The 21,359-nt window shown below is 36.3% G+C and overlaps 1 protein-coding gene across 2 annotated transcripts in view; it reads right to left on the reverse strand.

Moving 5' to 3' along the window:
• Nucleotides 1-21,359, reverse strand: part of NUAK1 (NUAK family kinase 1) — a 63,549-nt gene that overhangs the window by 34,383 nt on the left and 7,807 nt on the right. Inside the window, exons 2-3 of one of the 2 annotated variants that reach the window (XM_039363912.1) lie at nt 13,004-13,153; nt 4,620-4,740 (exon numbers count right to left, since the gene is read on the reverse strand). In XM_039363912.1, the coding sequence (XP_039219846.1) occupies nt 4,620-4,692 (73 nt within the window). In that variant the 5' untranslated portion in view covers nt 4,693-4,740; nt 13,004-13,153. The remainder of the gene's footprint in view (nt 1-4,619; nt 4,741-13,003; nt 13,154-21,359) is intronic. The other variant, XM_039363911.1, reaches the window with a different exon arrangement.

Genomic DNA, 21,359 nt, shown 5'->3' on the forward strand with positions numbered 1-21,359 from the left:
AACCCATCTTGGGGGGGTTACTGTTGTGGGAAACAAAAGAAGAGGGTACACCATATACAACACTTTTGAGATTCCAAATAAAAGGTGGGCTATGACTATTGAACGAATAAATGAATGAAAGAACAAATAAATGATGTTTTTGAAACCATCCATCTACTAACAGCTTAGTTAATATTACCTTTGTGTTCCACATGAATAAGTATCTATATATTATTTTTTCTTCAAATTCTAAAAGTATACGAAGTATTGCCAGATGGGTTACTTTTCTATTTTTTTATTCCATAGCATGATGTTTCTGTTCATCCAGTTATTGAATACAGGACTTAGGGAAGGGAGGGTAAAGTTAAAAGAAAAGTAAGGGCTTTTCTTTTTAAGTTGAAATGTATTGCATGATAATCAAAACACTTCTGGAGAAGCCAACTTAATCCACCCAATCCTTAAAAATTACTTGAAAGTACTTTCCTTCCAGCTGCCATCAAAAGGCTGTCAATTATAATCCTGCAGAGAAGATGGAATTTCTTCTGATTATGAATGGTGAGTCTGCTTCTTACCGATAATACAAGATATACATTTGTTTTAATCAAGTTCCAAAAAGAATTGTGAAACAAGAAATCCTTTTTATATACATGTGGATTTGGCAACAAGTGAAAATGGCTAGTTTGTCTTGATGCTAAATTGATAAATGCAGAAGTGAATCACCTTTAACCACACAAGGTTAAAAGATTCAAAAACATGGATTCTGTTTAAAGAAAGCACATGTTTGGAATCCTGATAATATTAAAGGTCTTCCAGCTCATACTAAGGAGACTCAATGCATTCATTAGCTAGTAGTCTTCATTTTTTCCAGATGCAGAACCTTCATCTCCAATATAGGTTTTATTATTTGAGGCAGGAGGGGGCGGTTTTGCCAGATGTTAGTTTTTCCTCTCTCTTATTTCTTTCTCTTTTTTCTACTTTATTTTTCTCAACCATCTTTATTCACCATTCATATATTTAGTGTTTTACAGAAGAAAAAAGGGCACTTAATTATTTAAATTATTTTATTAATATTTTTATTTATTACATTATTTCTGTAGCACCACCTTATAGAAAATCTGAAAACACTTTACAATAACCATTCAATAATATATACGACAATATTTCCTGTTATAAATTTTGATTTTCTGATTGATTTATTTCTTTTTTAAAGAATTTTAAAGAAGATAATTCAATATGAGAATTGAAGATTATTTTCAAAATGTGATACTATTGTAAGACACATTCTCTGTGTAAGCAGTATATTGCTACAGTATACTGGAATTGTTAATGGATGGATTTTCTTACAAATGTTTCTTTGTTTTCACTTATCTTTCAGTCTATAGATAGACCTCAGAAACATAGCTTCAAGTTTGTATCAGAAAGGGCTATTGTGTAATGTAATTATTTTAATGAATAGTATTAAACAAGATACAGTTTTGCACTAAATTGAAATTTTGGGAGATTATTTGCTCCATTTGTTTTCCTCATGCTGACACAGCAATCTTCCCTTTCTCTATTTTAAGGCCTGTTAAAAAAAATTACTTAAATAAAAAAGTCATCTTCAAAAAAACAAAAATCCTTTTAAATATTTCAGTATGTGATTCAAGCAACTGGAATTGGACTTCCATTAATCCCATGAGCTTTAACTGATTCAATTGATAGATCAGCAACTAAAGTTTTAACAGTAGTTTAAAATATAATTCCTTCCCCAAATTTTCAATGGGAATAAGATAACAAGAAACACCTCTCTGGAGTCTCCAAAATATACCAGCTTTCTTTTCCCTATTCCATTTTGGATTAAGGAGATATTTAAAAGAACTGTAAATATTGGCTTAGCCAAATAGAGACAAGGGATAAGGGGGGGGGGGGTCAAGATTGGTTTATCTCGATTCTACTTAGTAAAAGAAGAAACAGAGAATCTTTACTAGACCTTCAGGATTTTGTATTATATCCTATATAATAATAAAGTAGAGTTCCAATGGTACATGTGATGTCTGTTTCCTGACCTGCCCTACCTTAAAGGGGTGACAAAAACTCAGGTGGAGATTGCCTTCCTATGGAAAAAGGGGCAGTGAAGGCAATGTTATCTGTTCCTGCAATCCCAAAATGAAATATGAACTGTTCCTCTGCATAACTCAATGAGAATGAGTCAAAAGGAAGCATTTGCAAGACATATCATTTTTCTCTTCTTTGTACTACCCTGGATAACAAGAAAATTAAAAGATTCTCCCCAGTTTGGAATCAAGTTAAAAGAAATGTCATTTTTCTATTTTACATTCAAAGATCCCATTTTGTCTTTGCAATGATTAACAGCATTTGCTTATACTGACAATCTGAAATTAAAATACTGTACTAGAGAGGTGAGGCCATGATCCATGGCTTCCAACAACTTGTAGTCCCTGCAGTGTGTGACCTCTTATACTATTGGTGTTCTGGTTCTTTGGGAAGCTTGGCAGACCGAACTCTGTGGATTAAGCATGTTATTTTGGCTGGAACTCTCTCTAACCATCTTACTTCACAAATCAGTTAAACATATAGCCCAATGTAAATCAAGAACTCACAACTACTCTTCAAATTAGTGAGTCATGAACATGCCTCTATCCTTAATTGCTTTAATATCTGTGAATATAAAGGTAAGATGTACACTTATAATTACAATCAATATCTGCCTTTGCAACTAAGAATCAGATGCACATCTATTTATTTGTTTTGGTTATGTGCAACCCAATTCCAAACAACTCTGGATGCTTCACAATACACTAAATTTTATAACACAAAACAAGAACCAAAAAAACTCAAATCAGAGCAAAAAAAAGAGAAAAAGAACAAGACGGTGAATCTTACAGATACAACAAAACATTTCATCTAACATTCAACAGAGGGGGCGCTAGGCACTAAAGCCCATGGCCTAGGAGAATAGCCAGCTCTTTATGGCCTTTCTTTATTTGGACTACAGCATGATCATCAAAGTATTTAAGCCACATGTTACCAATGTAGGCCCCATGGCATATATGGCTTATTTATATGACACAATCAGATGTCAAAAAAATAAAAATAATTAAATGACTGAAAATTTGCAAGAGTGAAAAACTGAATGAGAGTTTGGCATTCCTATCAAAGTTGTCTAACCAGGCATATGCCAGTTACAAGTGTAGTAAGCAACCACCTACAGCAGTGGTGGCGAACCTATGGCACGGGTGCCAGAGGCGGCACGCAGAGCCTTCTCTGTGGGCACCTGCATTGTCACCCCAGTCCTAGTCCTTCAGCTGGGTTTAATAAAACCTTTTCGCTTTAGGCTTCTGCTGCCGTGTGAAAAAAAAAAGGTTCAATCAATCAGTCAATTTCAACTTCTCGCGGGGAAAAAAAAATCTCACAAGTTGGAATTGATTGATTGAACTTTTTAGTCCCACCCAGTCTGCCATTACCATCGCAGCCACACCTACCCAATGGGCCACACCCACCCAAAGGCCACACCCACCCAAAGGCCACACCCACCCGGCACCCGACGATGCATAAGAGGGTTTTGGGTTGCAGTTTGGGCACTGAGTCTCTAAAAGGTTCACCATCACTGACCTACAGCATCATTGCCCAGGTTGCAAGATGGAACCACTAGATTAAATTAAATAAACTGGAAGCAGCTTGGTGGGCTTGTCAATATTGGACTTAAAAATTTGCTTTATATCACAAATGTGAATGACATGGACAGCAGCTTAGGAAAAAATTGCTTGCCAAAAGAACACATTTTAATAAATGTTTTATCTAAAGTAATGGACACTACTAGGCAGATATGAAAACAAAAAGACTCAGCAAGGCATCTGGAGAGAATTAATACAGTATATACTATTATAAGAGACTACTTTCTAAATCTCATCTGCTAAATAGATGTCTGCAGAACCCAGATCAATTTAAAAGATCCATATGGGTTTGTTCCAACCAGCTACTCTGGGATGATAATATTTATACTATTGTCATAACAGCTGAAAGTTTGATCCAAACTGGACTCAGATTAAAAGTATTTTAAATAAAATCTTTCCTCATCTATGGCCTTCATTTATTTTTTCCTATGTCTGCAGAATTCTTTGCTCTACAGATTATCAGTTCTGAGAACCATCCAAATTCATTCAGCATGAAGCAAAGACACAGTACTACTGGATTTTCCTACACATATGAAGAGTGTAGAAGTGACTGCACACCTGTCAATGAACCCCTTGAGAAAGGCAATGGCTGGATTCTATATGGTTTCTATGGTGGTGACATTGTAGTTACCTGGCTTTGATACACTGATGGAAATGGAAATGAATTATTTTTTCAAGCACGAATGTAGAAGGAAAGTGTTACTTGAATATACAGTATACATAGTGACATCTAGATTTGGTTGTAGTTTCTTGGCCTGATGTTCCTTGAGAAATTAGTCTCCAAAGGTATAAATATTTTAACAAAGTGCCTCTATGTCAAATACCTATGACACTTCTTCCATACCTTAACATACCTTAACCATGTCATCCAAAGAGATACATTGGAAAAGTAGTTATTGCAGAAAAGTCTGCTGGTATTTAAACTGCTTTTAAGAAAACTTAAATGGTATAGATGATGTCACTAACCTTCATATATGGTGATGATATGAGGATGGCTAAGAGATGACATAATTTCAATCTCCCGTCTGATGTGAATCATATCTTGTTCATCCTTAATTTTGTCCTTACGGATGGATTTTATTGCAACCTATAAATTCAGGAAATTGATCATTACACTTAAAGTACATAAAAGTAATCTATAAGGAGAGTTCAGAAAATAAATACAGATGGCTGATGCTGGTAAAACACGGAATGAGCAAAATATTTTTTTAAAATATATACCAGTGGTGGTGAACCTATGGCATGGGTGCCAAAGGTGGCACTCAGAGCCCTCTCTGTGGGCACACGCACTGTTGCACCATCCCTAGACCTTCAGCTGGGTTTTATAAAACCTTTTCGCTTTAGGCCTCCACCGCCATGTGCAAAAAAAAAAGGGTTCAATCAATCTGTCAATTTCAACTTCTCACGGGAAAAAAAAGATCTTGCAAAGTTGGAATTGATTGATTGGACTTTTTAGTCCCACCCACTCTGCCATTACCATCGCAGCCACGCCCACCCAATGGGCCACACCCAGCCAATAGGCCACACCCAGCCAATGGGCCACACCCACCCGGCACCCGATGATGCATAAGTGGATTTTGGGTTGCAGTTTGGGCACTTCGCCATCACTGATATATACTTCGCCATCACTGATATATACTGACATTTTTCACTACTGCATTATGCCAAATATCATCCACAGTAGAAAAGGCAATAATAGCAGACTTGTTTTAGTTATTTATTTCTTTATGATTATATGCCCCAACCAGTAAAACACACTTATAAGATGCTTGATTATTGTACTGATACCATGGTTTCTTGTGTTTCTTCAAGGCATATATGCACGTGAAAAAATAATAAAAAATCAAATGAAAGTTAAGTTAAATTGTGCAAATTTTCACTTCAAAATTAAATATTGGAAGTTTCCTGGTTAGGCTAAAATTCTTTTATTATTATTGTTGTTGTTACTGTCTAATTTCATACAGAAACTACAGTATAACAATTTTTTTAAAACCTAAGACATGAATTCATGATATATTCCATCAGCTATGATTCCAGAAGAAGCTGATAAACTCTTACTTGCTATATTGCTCTCTGAATCCTGAAGTTCCGTATCTCCCAAAGCACTTAGTAATCACTCAGTAACCATACCCTTCCTGCATCCTTCCTTAATCATCTGAGTAGACACCTTTCAAAAAAAAAAAAACCAACCCCATGGGAACAGAGGAAAGAATAGCCAATCCTTTATCATAATTGGGCAGTCATGGGAATATGTATTACATGTCAGAGGCAAGAATTTAAAGGCTACCAAGATCAAATTGGGCAACATGCGGACATATGAATCATCCATATTCAGAATGAATAAACCTCTGCCTCTATATACATATAATTTCCTTTAAAATACAAGATGCGAGTTTTGAAAGCATAGATATGCAACAGCTGAATCATTTTAATGCTTAGTATTTTGATTTTTATGATATAATTATTTGTCAATGCTTCCGTCTGCTTGATAATCAATATTATCTGGCTCAAAATATATGACTTTTCATTCCACAATATTATTGAATAATAGTCCTTTTTAAACATATATCATTAAGTCTTATCTTTAAGTTAAAATGTAGGAAACTTTCTATTAATTTCATTATGTAATTTTAGTTTTTACTATCAGCTACTAGAAGATAGAGGAAAGTACAGAAAATGCTATCAAATGTAATTTAATATACATTATTATTTTTAAAGGCTGATTCTGCATGTTATTTCACAAACCATACAAAATATTTTGTGAATAACTATGGAGTTATTATTCACATACTATGAAACAACAGTTTTGTTTAGAGACCATGTGATTTACTATTTGATTTACTCAGGAATAGAACTGTATATTATTTTCAAATAAGTAATTTATTTTATTCAGGTGGAGAATATGAACAAAATGTTTCTATCCTCTGGCTGCAATGCCAAATTATTTTAGTTCCTGCCCCTGAACAGTAAAGTCCATCATCACATTTTTAAAAACAAGACTGCAATGATTTTGTGCATAAAATCTCTGTTCTTCTAGAAAAAAGGGTAATCATCATGTTCCCCTATATAATATAGAACTTATTATATTTCTATATTCTTTTTATATCACGACTTTAATCTGAGGAATGAGCTCAACAGTCCTACTGTTAGTAAGGCTGAATGTAATTTTAAATATGTATTTTAAAAAGAGAGAGAGGAGCAAATCCTTGAGCAATTCCTGAGGGACAGAAAGCAGCTTCAAGTGTTCAGAAAGGTCTGGTTTTTCTTTTTCTTTCATTCTGTTCTGTGGGAGAGGCTGTGAAAGTGCATATATGCTAAGCATGAAAAAAAAGCATGTGGGTGGCTTTTGGATCCACACATGCATTCCTAAGGAAAAAAATAAATATAGACATTGATTTAAAAATATGTATAGTATAGAATAGTTCTGTATTTGGTTCTCAGAAAGAATGTTAAAATGATGTTATTGTCAAACATAGAAAAAAATAAATTCTTCACCATTTTGGGTCAGTGAAGCAATCATACCACATAGGGAAGGGAATATATTTGGGATCTCAGCTTACATGATAAATAGGAGAGGGCAACATAAATTGCACACAGTACAAAGCTCTAAGCCTGAAAAACAGAGTATAATTTTAGAATTGTATAAAACTTAATAAATGTTCCTTCCAATCACCTATTTTAATTCAGATCTAAATCTCACAAACAGTTGCTTTACAAGTAGTCCTTGACTTACAACCACAATTGGGACTGGCATTTCTGTCACTAAGTGATGCAGTCATAAAGCAAGATGTCACATAGCTTCCTTGCACCCTGCCTTGCAACTAGCAAAAAAAAACAAACAAAAAAAAAAAAACAGGGGGCTCATGCTGCAGGGTGGTAAGGGAGACTAAGATTGACCTGGAGTAGCTGTAGCTTCCCAAGGCATGCTGAGCTGCACCAGAGCTGCACTGTTCTGGGGCTGCTTGAGAGCTTACCCTGCACCCTGTGGCTTTTTTTTTTTTTTTTGTCACACCATGAAGCCAGCCCCAGCCTCACTCAGGCGCTCTTTCAAAAGGTCTGGGGGCTTTTTCCTTCATTTTTTTTTCTTTTTCACAATGCAAAGTCAGCCCCAGCCTGACCCAGGAGCCAGGCTGGGCATGTCTTGTCAGCAGCAGGAGCAAGAATACAGCAAAGATCAGCTGGGGTGGCAGAACACTGGGCAGCAGGGGACCAAAACGGCACAGATTGGGGGCAGAGATAGGCAGGCGGAGGCTGTTGCAGTCATAAAATTGGGCAAGCTGCCAAGTACCCCAAACTTTGATCGTGTGACCATGGAGACACTACAACGGCCATAACATTGGGCATTGGTCATAAATCTGAACAGTCGCTGAACAAATAGTCAAAAGTCAAGGACTACCTGTACACTCTTTCTTCAGAAGCATACTTCAATATGTTACAATGCTAAAGAGCTACTGTTCAATTTATAAAACATTAAAATCGCTTTAGTTATTAATATCAATCAAAATAAGCACAAATATAAAAAGCTATAATGTAAAAAGATTTTCCTTCCTGGCCTTTATTGTAGGCACTGATTGACAACTGCAAACCAGGTTGTCATGAGGAGGATGTCACTAGCCTTTTTGGAGATGACGGGGATTGAAATTGGGACTTTCTACATACAAAGCTGAAAGTCATCCAGTACCGGATAAATGTAAGTACCAACTCTGAAGAGGAGGGGATTTTTTTCTCCTTTAAATGATTAACACAATCTTTGGATGGGATTCAGTGAAAAAAAAACGATCCTTTGGATTGCTAAATATCAAGTCATTTAGATTTTTCAAAGGTAAGCACTACCTAAATGAAATAAGCTCAGAAAAACAACTTATTGGCTACTGGTTTAAGAGACAGTGAAATGCGTTTCTCCCAAACTAATGAAGTTTGAGAGAAATCTTCAAGGGCGGCACCGTGTATAACCACTCAATATGTACAAGATTATAAGAGAGTGGTGAAAATCCAAATGATGTTGTTTCATAACTCAATGAGAGTCAAAATGGTATCTCAAAAATATTCTGTATTTTGACCATAAACTTTAATAAAGCTTATCTTTCAAAGTTTCCTCTCTTTTTCTGTCCCTTTCTCTCAAGAGTTGGCTTATTCATGGATGGGCTTATATATATATATATATATATATATATATATATATATATATATATATATATATATATATATATATATATATATTTTAGGTTTTTGCTAACAAAGAATAAAGAGAGAATGGTATAGCTATTTCGGGTTCCTTTAACCCTCATCAGCCAAACTTACTACCTAAGTTTACAGCCAAACCTAAAAAATGTAAAAATGATGTCGCAGTTAGTGACTGCTGCTTGTGGATGGCTCTAGATTGAGCTGATACAGGCAAAAGAAAAGAAAAGAAAGAAGATTTCTTTCTCCCATATCTGGGCTGACAGGGTGTTCATTCAAGGTAAATATATATATATATATATATATATATATATATATATATATATATATGTTTTCTGAGGTTTTCGCGGGTATTTGTATATAGGTCTTTGGTTGTTCGGGTTTTCTCCCGCGTAAAATTGGAAGTGTCATGGCGACGTTTCGACGAAGTCCCATTCGTCATCTTCAGGCTGGTGTTTTCAGCTTCGTGCTTCGAGCAGCAATTTGCACTTCCAATTTTACGCGGGAGAAAACCTGAACAACCAAAGACCTACATACAAACACCCGCGAAAACCTCAGAAAAATATATATATATGATATTATTGCTATTTCCTTATTATGTGAAAGTAGAAAGCAAACATAATAATAGTAAACTATCTACCGGCTGTTTATATATATCCAAATAAAAACAGGGAGGAGTCTATTGCTGTAGACCATTCCTCTTGCTCTCTTTGAATGTCTATTTTACTGTGAATTAAGACCTGAAAAACATGTCTGTTTCATTCTTAAATACTGTATGTCAGATTACTAGAGAGAACAAAGTAGAATAATCCTGAATTTATCGTTTTTGAAAAAAAAAAACAGGATACAGGGTAGATGGACAGATTTCTGAGCCGTGATAGCGCATTGCTTAGAATGCAGCACTGCAGGCTAACTCACTGCTCACTCCAGGAGTTCAATTCTGAGCAGCTCAAGGTTGATTCAGTCTTTCCATCCTTCCGAGATTGGTAAAATGAGGACCCAGATTGTTGGGGGCAATATGCTGACTGTAAACCACTTAGAGAGGGCTGTAAAACACTGTGAAGCAGTATACAAGTCTAAGTACTATTGCTATCTCTAGAAAATTTGGATTTATTTATTTTAATTTATATGGTCAGCCATCTCAAGTCATGATACTAGGCAATTAACAATGTTGAAAGAAAATATAGAAACATAAAAAACAAGAAAAGAAAAAAGCAATACATGTGAAAACAGTAACCAGGAGTAAAACAATTATAAATTAATGGAACTGATGGACATACTCAGCCCCACTTCCTGACCTCCTGGTCTGGTGACATAACCAAGTCTTTAAGACCTTATGTAAGGCCAAGAGGGAAAAGGTCAACGTGATCTCTGGGGGAATCATATTTCAAAGAGTGAATGCCAGAAAAGAAAAGGGTTTTTTCCTCAGCCTCACTAGATAACATTCTTTGGCAAATGGAATATACAGAATATACCTCTTCTGCTGGACCTAATGGGTCAGACAGAAATAATGAGCTAGAGGCAGTCCCTCAAGTACACAGTTCCAAGCCATGAAAGGTTTAAAATTGCAGTCAGGATCATGAATTGAACCTAGAACCAGACTTGCAGCTTGCAGAGCAGTAACATGTGCTGATTGAGGAGTACACATAAGTGTCTACACCAGTGTTTCCCATACTTGACAGTTGAAGTCCACATGCCTTAAAATTGGGAAACACTGGTCTACACCATTCTATACTAGCTATATCTTCTAGATGTTCTTTAAAGAGAGAACATGTGGAGTGCATTGCAATAGTCCATTCAGGATGTGACTAAAGCACAAATGACTTGTGCAGAACCTTGTGATCTAGGAAAGGGAACTGGTACCCAACAGGAAGCTGTGCAAAGGTCCTCCAGGCCACAGGTGTGGCATCTTCCTTGAATAGGAACTGTGAGACCAGGATGACCCCCAAGTTGCATACTGTCTCTGTCTGGGGAAGTGCAGCACCATCCACCACTAAAGATAGTTTGCGGTCTTAGGAAGACAAACAAGCATACCTGATTAATTATCAGGTGAAGTTACTGAACACAAGCTAATATAAGTATGGCCTCAGATGTTTTGGATTTGCTATTCTTTTCCTTTACAATTTACATATTTTATTTTTCTGCAGTTGTTTATCTTGATGCCATCTGCCTGTCAGGCCTAGAGATTCAAGAAAGAATACACATAAACTGCAAAAGAGGAAATTTTAGAATTAAATTATTTTATTGCATTTTCCTTGTGAATAGCATCAAGAAGTAATTATGCATTATTTATGCATAAGAGATGGAAATACCCTGGACTTTATTTTCATTCTTTGCACATTGACTTTAAAATGATTTTATTGTGATGCTTTTAGAGAATTCACATAAAAAATTAACAGTTTGGTATAATATTTGATCTCAATATAGCTATATAAAAAAGTCTAAAAATTTAAGATGCTTTGCAGCTCATATTTTACAGCTTGAAAAAATACTTCTCCTTTAAGCATCACAAATCAAATATCAATGCAATATGTTACTTTAATAAATTGATGTATTCTTTGTACAATAACCAAGATGCTTTTAAATTTATGTATGTATATATTACAATTTCATTTTTTCTCACTGGAAGAAACATTCTTTCAACAGGCAGATTAGAACATTAGAAGAATATAATTATTCTCTCAATGATGCACAGATTCCAAGAGAGACTGTGTAATTAAAATAAGTAATTATATCCTAAATGATTTATGCTACAGTTACTTAAGTCAAAGGGTGGAAGGCACATTTGCAACTCCCTTCCTACCCACATGTGATAACAGGATTTTTATGCGTACTTCCTGAACCCTGCATGCTAAAGAATGATATCCCTTCATTGTTTCATACTTGCTGTATCTTAAAGTGCAAATGCAGCTTGGCTTGTATCCAGCAAAAGTTTCTGGAAAAATTAAATTTTTGCACTTAGAAATAATAATGCATCATATTTTAATTAATTCAGAGTAAATCTGGTAGAGCAGACTTTGTTTAAATGATTTAAAAGATTCTCCTAGGAAGCAACATTTAATGATGTTAATACTTATATACACGTCTGCGTGTGTGAGAGAGGCAAAAGGCTTTAGAAGTTCTGCAATGGAATCCTGAATTACTTTTCTTTCTTAGAGCAGTGATGATTATAGTATGTGGAATGTTTAGAAATGTTATAAGCAACACATATTTTGGTGTCTAGTTAGTAGGAACAAAAATTTAATGCTGCTAACATATTTCCTAAATTTTGTACTCAAAAAAAGAGGAAAAAGATAATATGAAAGATAAAACGATTTAAAAATAGCAGATAACTTAAACTCTTTGTAGCTACAGAATATCTATGATTATGGCAGGAAGGAGAGAAGCAGCCTGAAATAAAGAAAAGAAATCAGGAGGAACTCTCAAAATATCAAAGACATATCCTTTTTTAGAAAACAAGCAGCAAAAATTCTCCCACAAGAAGTGCCATGAATAAAAAGGAATCCGGGTATCATTCAAAGCAAATTCACATCCCATCCAAAAAAGGGGTGGAGTAATTCTCAGAAAGTTCACAACTGGCATGAAAATGAAAACTGCTCCACAACTGTAAACATGAAGCCATAATTTTGACTTTAGCAGTGTTGGCCAAATCCACCAAAAAAAAAACTAAAACTGCAGTTATATTTAGTTTGTATCAAAATTGTCAAACTATTATTTATTTTTGGTCTCCATTTTCACTTGGCCACATGCAGCATCAGACTTAGATTCTGTTATGTGTAGTTACTATACATTCAAGCATTTAATGATACAAAAACCAATTGCTAGCATTTCTTAGAAATGGGTTGGAAATGACAGACTACTTCCAAAACCTGACCATGTGTTCATAATAAACTAAATCAGCGGTAGAAATCTGCTTCCTGACCTTACTATGCTCTGCAAGTCCTTTTTATCCATCCTGTGCAGGACTAGACAAAAGTGTCTCCTTTTTTCTGAATACCTATCTTAATTTTAATCTTTTATCTGGTTGGTGCAATCATTTTTTTTTTTGCTTCCTATGCATATGAAAAGGGAATAGTTTTTTTTACATAAGCAAGAACTCTTTCTCTCTTGCTTTTACACATGGAGAGGCGGACTCTCATTCATATTCTACATGCAGGATAAAACTTTACTTTTCAATGGACTATTCATTCCTGGCCTTCTGCTCATAGAAACTCAGTTCTGAAGGTGCAGTCTGGTTCATCCATGATGTTTCAGCACTCTCAGCTTCATACATTGTACACAGTATAAGTCAGGATAGGGGAAGAAGTTTTATCTACTTCCTTTAAAAAAAAAAAAAGATATCCAGAATTACAATGGCAACGAAGGCTTCTGTAAGTTAAATCAATTTCTTTATCACAAACATGATATACCATGATATACCACCACATACAGCGTATAGAACAATATCTCATTATCTAGAATTTAATTTCAGCAAGTACTATAAATCATGCCATTCTGTTGAGAACTATTTTTAAAAGTTGCACAGGTAGCCATCAACTTACGCCATTTGTTTAATATCTGTCTGATCTGAAGTTACAACAGTGCTGAAAAAAAGTGACAACTGGTCCTCACACTTAGAACAGTTGTACCATGCCCACAGTCACATGATCAAAATTTGGGCACTTGACAATTGGCATATACCATGTTTCCTCAAAAGTTAGACTCAGCCCGATAATAAGCCCAAGCTTGATTTGGGGGTGGGCCTAATGTAAGATCTACTCCAAAACCAAGCCCTAGTTTTGGGATAAGGTACACCCCTAAAAATCAAGCTAGGGCGGGGGTAGGGGGGTGAAGCTACCCCACACACCCTGCACCCGCTTACCTTATTGGTAAGACCACCACAACCAGGCCTTCCACACCCCAACACCTGTCGCAGCACTACTTGACTTCTTCTGCGGCCGCTTGCCACCACTTGTGGCCGGCTGCCATGTGGCACATTGTGCCGTTGCCACTCCTCCCGGCAGGATGCCACATGGTCTTTGGGCTGTTTCTGTTGCTTTCAGCAGGAGGCCACATGCCACTTTGGGCCATTTCAGCTGTGGAAACGGCCCAAAGAGCCACGCGGCATCCTGCCACAATCAGCAGAAACGGCACAAAGCACCACACGGCATCCTGCCGGGAGGAGCAGCAACAGCACAATGCGCCACATGGTGTCTGGCCGCAAGTGGCGGCAAGCGGCCGCAGAAGAATTCAAGCAGCAGCGTGACAGGTGTCAGGGTATGGGAGGCCTGGCTGTGGTGGTCCTAAAGTAAGACATTCTCTGAAATTAAGACCTAGTGCCTCTTTTGGAGGCAAAAAAAATATAACACTAGGTCTTAATTTTGGGAAAACATGGTATTTATAATATCCCAAGGTCACATGTTCATTATCTGTGATCTTCCCAGAGGGCTTTTGACAAGCAATGAGGGAAAGCCTGATTCACTTAACAACCACATAATTCACTTAACCCCAGCAAAAATCATAAAATTAGGTGCTATTCACTTAATGACTGCATCACTTAGTGAGAGATGGCCTGGTCCCAATTGTGTAAAGTTGGTGACTACCTATACTGCGCAATGGGAATCAGCCAATTTAAGCCAATCTTTCTGACTTTAAACTTTCTATTTAAGTTATCCCAAATGAAATGATTATGCTACTACATCAAAACCTAGAAAAATATTTCATATACTTGGCAAATCAAGTTAAGTGGGAAAACCAATTTACCACAAAATGAAAACAAGTATCTTACCAAGAATTAAACTCTCTTTTTTACAAATATCAATTTTGTATTTCAATAATTGTTAAAACGAAAACCGCTTTGAAAACATGACATGAAAATATGATATGAAAACATAAAAATATACTACAGTATATTATTTCATTAGATTCTGATGAAACATATATTCCCATGCATTGGCTTTTTTATTCCTCTAACAAGTACGCAGGAATGAAGTTATAAATAATAATACCTTCCAATAGGACAAGTGAATTTGTACAATTTCTTCATAAATCCTGTGACTGTATTTGATAGCCTATTCTTAGCAACCCCTTTTTTAAATTACTGACTTTGTTCTGTAGTGTGCTCTATAATGTTCATACCAGCTTAAAAGCATGCTTGTGATTGAATTAGCTTATATAACAGGATATAAAATGTCATAGCAAGTTTTGCTGGAATGATAATGAGAAGAATTTGTGCATAAAATGAAACAAAGATGCTGGCTCCCGTGCCAAAAATTCATTTGATGGCAACACTTCAAATAAATTATTTCTTATAACAACTGGATTGTTATATTCTATAACCACATCCCAAGCAGCCACCCAGCTGGGCTCAATAAAGCTATTTTCCAATGTGCTGTATATACACACGAACACCCATACCTCCCAGATGTTCTCTGTGTAAAACATCTGGTTTCAAATGCATAGTAAAGTCTTTCCAAAAACCCATTACATTTATTTAATGGACTCATACAGTTCAGCTAAAATATCCTGGAGCAGACTGCATTTCTGCTCTATAAGTTCCATCTGCAAAAAGCAGAAATAGCAAATAAGAATTTTTTACTTGATTTATGCTGCCTTTATGATCAGCCAGTTCATAAAGAACAAACTTAGCTCAACAGACAATAACACAGACTGTTTTAAATACATCCTTAATATACTTTCTCTGTTATACTTTCCTCTAAAGCAAAAGACCCAGTTCTGAAGACACAAGAGATACCAACAGCCATGTAATTTCCTGTTTTCTTTTCCTGATAATTCCAAGAATCTCGGGAATTCATAGTGTATGTGGCAATATTTACTTTTCTTACTATCAGAGGCTGGAAGAAGACAAGTTACACTGCATAGTGACTGATTTAATTTATCCTCAGATACCCAGTGGCAAGGGGTAGGGCGGCCTAGGAGTTAAAACACTTGGCTTGTTGACTGGAAGGTTCAAGACCCAAGTACTGCATGACAGGGGGAGTCCCAGTTCCTGCCAACCTAGCAGTTCGAAAGCATGCAAATCGAAGTAGACAAATAGGTATCACTTTAGTGGGAAGTAACAGCATTCCATAAGCCTTGGCCCATAGCAGTGGTTCTCAACCTTTTTAATGCTGCGACCCCCAACCAGTCGTAAGTCGAGGACTACTCAACCAGTTGTAAGTTGAGGACTACTCAGCTGGTGCAAACACCGTTTGCAGAATGGGACTTTTGGCGGGCTCAGCAGGGCAGAGACAGCCTGGACAATTCCTATTGGCTTTTGAAAGCCAATAGAATTAGACTCTATTCAAGAGAGTCTATTCTATTGGCTTTCAAAAGCCAACAGAATAAAAGGGAGCAGCATAGCTAAGGAAAAGGAGGAAAAAATGGCGGACTGCGTTGTTTGGCGACCCCCGTGAAATGGTCGTTCGACCCCAAATGGGGTCCGGACCCACAGGTTGAGAACCACTGGCCTATAGTCATACTGGCCACATAACCATGGAAGGGTCTTCAGACAACACTGGCTTCCTCAGCGAGACAATGGAGATGAGCACTACTTCCTAGAGTCAGATATGACTAGATATGGAAAACCTTTACCTTTTTTAAAAATCCCAGTGACAGCTGTTCCAATAAACTTACATATGAATTTATATGATCTGAATTCATCTCTCCGTTGTCTGGTAGTCGCCTCATATTCATTTTAATCCTAGATATATATTGATTCATTTCACTGAAGTGGGAAAACCTGCATCACAGGGTATCTTAGGTGAATATTTTCTTTTCTGGACATAGCAATAAATTCAATTTTCTCAGATTTCATTTCAAAAATCTTGAAGATATTTTATTTTATCTTTTAAAAAGCTGATCAGGATGAATTTTGAGACTCCTCTATGCACTACCAGTTAAGACATCAAATGTTTCCCATTCAATGCATAGAAGAATCTCAAAATTCAGCAATAAAATAAAGATTTCAAGATGGCAGACATGTACAAATTAGTTGAATATGTATATGAATAAATATACACAAAGTAAAACTCTTAAGACTTGGCAACTTGATTCTAGTTGTACAGAATCTCCTTGCAGGTCAAGAAAATTCATAAACTGGAGAGGTCTACAAGAAGAGATCCAATTAGAACTGACAGGTAAAAAGTAATCAGTAACAATAAAATTAAGCCTATTATATGATACAGTAATATTAAGGGATTCAACACCAAAACTAACTTAAATATCAGAAAAGAAAGCACTGGTTTATGTTTCTGGACCAGGGGTAGGCAACCCAAAACACTCAAAGAGCCACTTGGACTGGTTTCCCACCCAAAACAAAACACCGGGAGCCGCAAAACCCTTTTGATATCTAAAATGAAGATAACACTGCATATATCCTTTTTTACCTTTATTATAGGTGTGTGTGTGTGTGTGTGTGTGTGTGTGTGTGTGTGTGTGTATATATATGTATATGTACACATTAAAAATAAAAGTAAAAATATGACTCTTGGGAATATCCATACTATTAAAACAATGATCACCAAGAGAATGCTTTAAGAGAATAAAATTACATACACACAAAGGTAAAAAAAGGATATATGCAGTGTTATCTTCATTTTAGATGTCAAAAGGGTCTCTCTCTCTCCTCTCCCTCCCTCTCTATCTGCCCTTGGTCTGCCACTCCTCTTCCCCCACTCTCTTTCTCTCTCTCTTTCTCTTCTCTCTCTCCCTCCCTCCCTCTCTCTCTCTCTCTCTCTTTCTCCCCCCCTCCTATCTGCTGCTCACCTGGCAAGCTTCAAGCTGTTGTCCAACAAGCAACCTCGTCTCTTTTATGACTCATGGACTTCAACTCCCAGAATTCCTGAGTCAGCCTAGCTGGGCTAGCTAGCTCTCTCCTGCCCTTCCTGCTTCCTGCTTCCTGCAGAGACGCAGCAAAGGGAGGAGCTCCGCCCAGTAAGCTTTTCGGCTCCTTGGAGAACACTGTGAGTGCACTGTCTTTTACACATACACACACACACACACATAAAACACATACAGACACACACACACACACACAGAGAGAGAGAGAGAGAGAGAGAGAGAGAGAGAGAGAGAGAGAGAGAGAGAAAGAAGCAGGGAAGCGCAATTGCCTCTCTCTGTCTCTTTCTCTCTCTGCAAAGGCAGAGGAGGCTGGGAGCCACAGGGGAAGGCTCAAAGAGCCGCATGCGGCTCCGGAGCCGCAGGTTGCCGACCTGTGTTCTGGACTGTAAACTGGCTAGTGATGTAGGTGGTATATAAATATTCTGTGCTAACATCGGTCTTATTAGCCACCTACGGACACATCGTTGATGGCCTATAACCCACAAGATGTCAAGGTCTTCATCGAAATCGATGGACGAACAACATATAAATATTGCAACAACAAACTAACAAATGATAACCAGAATCCAGGTGAACAGAGCTCTGACTCAGAAGCTGTTTTTTTCCCAAGAGGGTGTCCAATCATAAGAGCCCCAGGCAAAAATGGTCCATTGGGCTTATGTGAGATAGCACAACTCCCTGCCAGCACTGTCCACAGCAAGCTAAGATTTTACTAAAATGATAAAAACATTCCTTTTGATGTCACAACACAAACACTAGTCCTTACATACTTACATTGTGTAAACGATGCATTTACAATAAGGAACTTCTATCACAATGCACAGTTTATTACTGTTCACTTCTTAGAAATCTCATAAAGGTATGCAAAATCTTCTAACAATGTATTACAGTATAAATCAAATAAATAAATAAACCTGAATCATACTAAAACTTTTGATCATAGGCGGAACAGCTGGAAAAAAGAGAGTGACTGAAAGAGAGATAAAAAGCAGTAACAAAAAACAATCTGAACTAACTGTATTTATGCATTGAACAAAGGCATTCCATTATAAAAGGTCAGTGCTATGAAAATAAAATTATTTAAAAAAAAATACCAGATCATCATATGTTCAGATTTAAGCAGTGCTCTAAAATTATTTTCTGGGCTTGATCATGCAAGACTGAACTGAAAAACTTAATTAAAGGAGGGAGGGATTATCTTGTTCAGGTTGACAGCCATATACTGTCAGTATAATTATGAGCTGATTATAGGCATTTAAACCATGCTAATGATCATCATTTGCATGTTTCCAGATTTCTGTAAATATTTAGTTGCCAAGAAAGATATAGCATTCAATCTACAATATATCTACACTGAAATTCCCACTGGAGAAGCTTAAGTTAAAAATGCAATATATGTGAACATTAAAAATGTTTTAAATAATATGATTTTTTGCTACAAATCAATTATCATTTTTCCTATCAGATTTTAAAAACACACTATACAGTAATATTTTAAAATAAAATTCTAAAAGAGTGATTGCACAAATACTATGAAATACACTCATGTGCTTCCACTAATCATTATAGTATTGGGACATATTAAATTGAATTTGGAGTCAGACGGAGACAGAGCAATTTGGAATCAAGAAATTTTCCCAAGGAAGGCTGGGCAGAAAAGTTTTGTAGTAGCATCATAAACTGGGCTTCAAAAAAAAATCATACAATTTTTAGGGCTACTTAGGCAATTTTTAAATCATTCTATACATCTGAACAGCAACATCCTCCAGATTGGCTAGGGATATTTATTTTATCTTCCTTGGGATAGCATGATCTTAGTAAGGTATATCTATTTTCAAATTGAATAGGCTAGATGGTCATAAGACTGGCTGTAAAAGAATGGTAATTTTTTTTTTGTTAAATTAACTGTGCCCATGCTTGCAAATTAATGGCGTTGTGGCCATGTTATAATCATAAATATCACTTTCTAGGAAACCTGTGATGTTGTCATTTAATGCATACCCCATCATTTTACTTATATAAATACAGCTCAGAGCGGACATTCTCCTATGTACCAACTAGCCCAGATTCTGCCACTGGGGAGATCTTCAAAAGGACTCTTCTGCTCATTTAACTAACCAGCCAGATTTATAGCCAAAGACAAATTCCTCAGGTAGTCAGATCTTAAGATAATTAGAGTTTGAAAGATCAATGTTATCTGTTTTTAACCACTCAGTCTAGTCAAGTCTGACTCTTGATGACTTTATAGGCAAGTGCTCTCCATGCTACCTTGTCAAGCACAGCTTCTTTCAACTGTTGCATGTTCAACTTTGTATAAGGTTTGATGTTATCAAGCCAGTGTGTTCTTTGCTTGCCCCTTCTTTGTCTACTAATCATTCCTAGCATCATTGCTTTCTCCAATGAATTTGCAAACATAACAATAGTCAAAGTAAATCAAACGTACTGTTATGATTTCAGTTTAAGATCAGTATCAACATCTTAAATTGTGACCAGTAGGCAACTGGTAGACCCTTCTGATCTTTCAGTACAGACTTCACAGGATCTCTGTATGGTAAAATCTTCATTCAGTGGACTTTAGATGCAGTAGAAAAAATTTGACTGTCCAGGCCAGACAATTGGCATACTGCTATTGATAGAAGCAAGTTAACAGAAACTTTCACAACCCCTACTCTCACTAGGGTATTTCTATCGCTTAATAAATAGAAGTAAAAACAGAAGCCAAGCCCATTTGCTGCTCAAAATGTCTGCTCATATCTTCTGTACATGTGTCTATATGCAGATAATACTTTAACACTGCAGTCCTAGTGAAGTGGCACATTTCTGCATACATAGATGCCCTCACATAGAGGCCTTCCAAACCTTATGGTACCTTCAAATGAATTCAGAAGCTCAATACATGGGCCAATGGGTTCAGAAGTATGCCTTAGTCACTTTGCTGCACACACTTCCCAGTGGTTCACACAACACAAAATTAAGATTCCACTCTTAATAAACTAAGAAGAGAGCATTACCTCTGATTCCAGCCTCGGTGCTCAGGCTATATTCTATTCAGATTTTGTTTCTTAACCTAAGTCTCTATTTTATAAGTGGGGATCACAGCTGGGGAGTATGTATGAACAATCTAATACTTTAAAATACATAAAATGATGACATACTATTGAAAGGTTGGTCAATCTAATGTAGATTAACAAGCTTTATTAAACCATGATCAACTTTAAAAATTAATTTGGTTCCCACAATATGCTAAGCCCCACTGAGCCAAACTAAATAAATCACAATTATAGATTAGCTCAATGTCTAGCATTACTTAGTGTAGTGGCTAAGGTGTTGGACTAGTTCTAGTAGCTCAGCTACAGCTTTGAGTTGTACAAAGTAAAGGTTTTACAAAATAAAGTATATCAATAAATATATAAATATTGTTTGACAATAACCAGATCCCATTTCATTCTAATCCTGAAAGTTTTTTCCCGTAGCTATTTTTTTAAAAAATTAATAGTTTCTCACAAACAATTTTTATTCATATCCCCCAAACATATAAGATCTAAATAAGCATATGTGCACTAGTTTTACGATATTACACGAGTTTACTTTTTAAGATCACTTATTTTATCAAACGTAGATCCCGGTAACCAATTTTCATCCTTAAGTGAATCAAAATATACTGTAATTATTACCTAAGATAGCTGAATGTAAAGGAGACATGAA

This window comes from Crotalus tigris, unplaced genomic scaffold, assembly GCF_016545835.1.
Source record: "Crotalus tigris isolate CLP2741 ecotype Arizona unplaced genomic scaffold, ASM1654583v1 scf7180000019630.4133010339:1179603, whole genome shotgun sequence".
Lineage (NCBI taxonomy): Eukaryota > Metazoa > Chordata > Lepidosauria > Squamata > Viperidae > Crotalus > Crotalus tigris.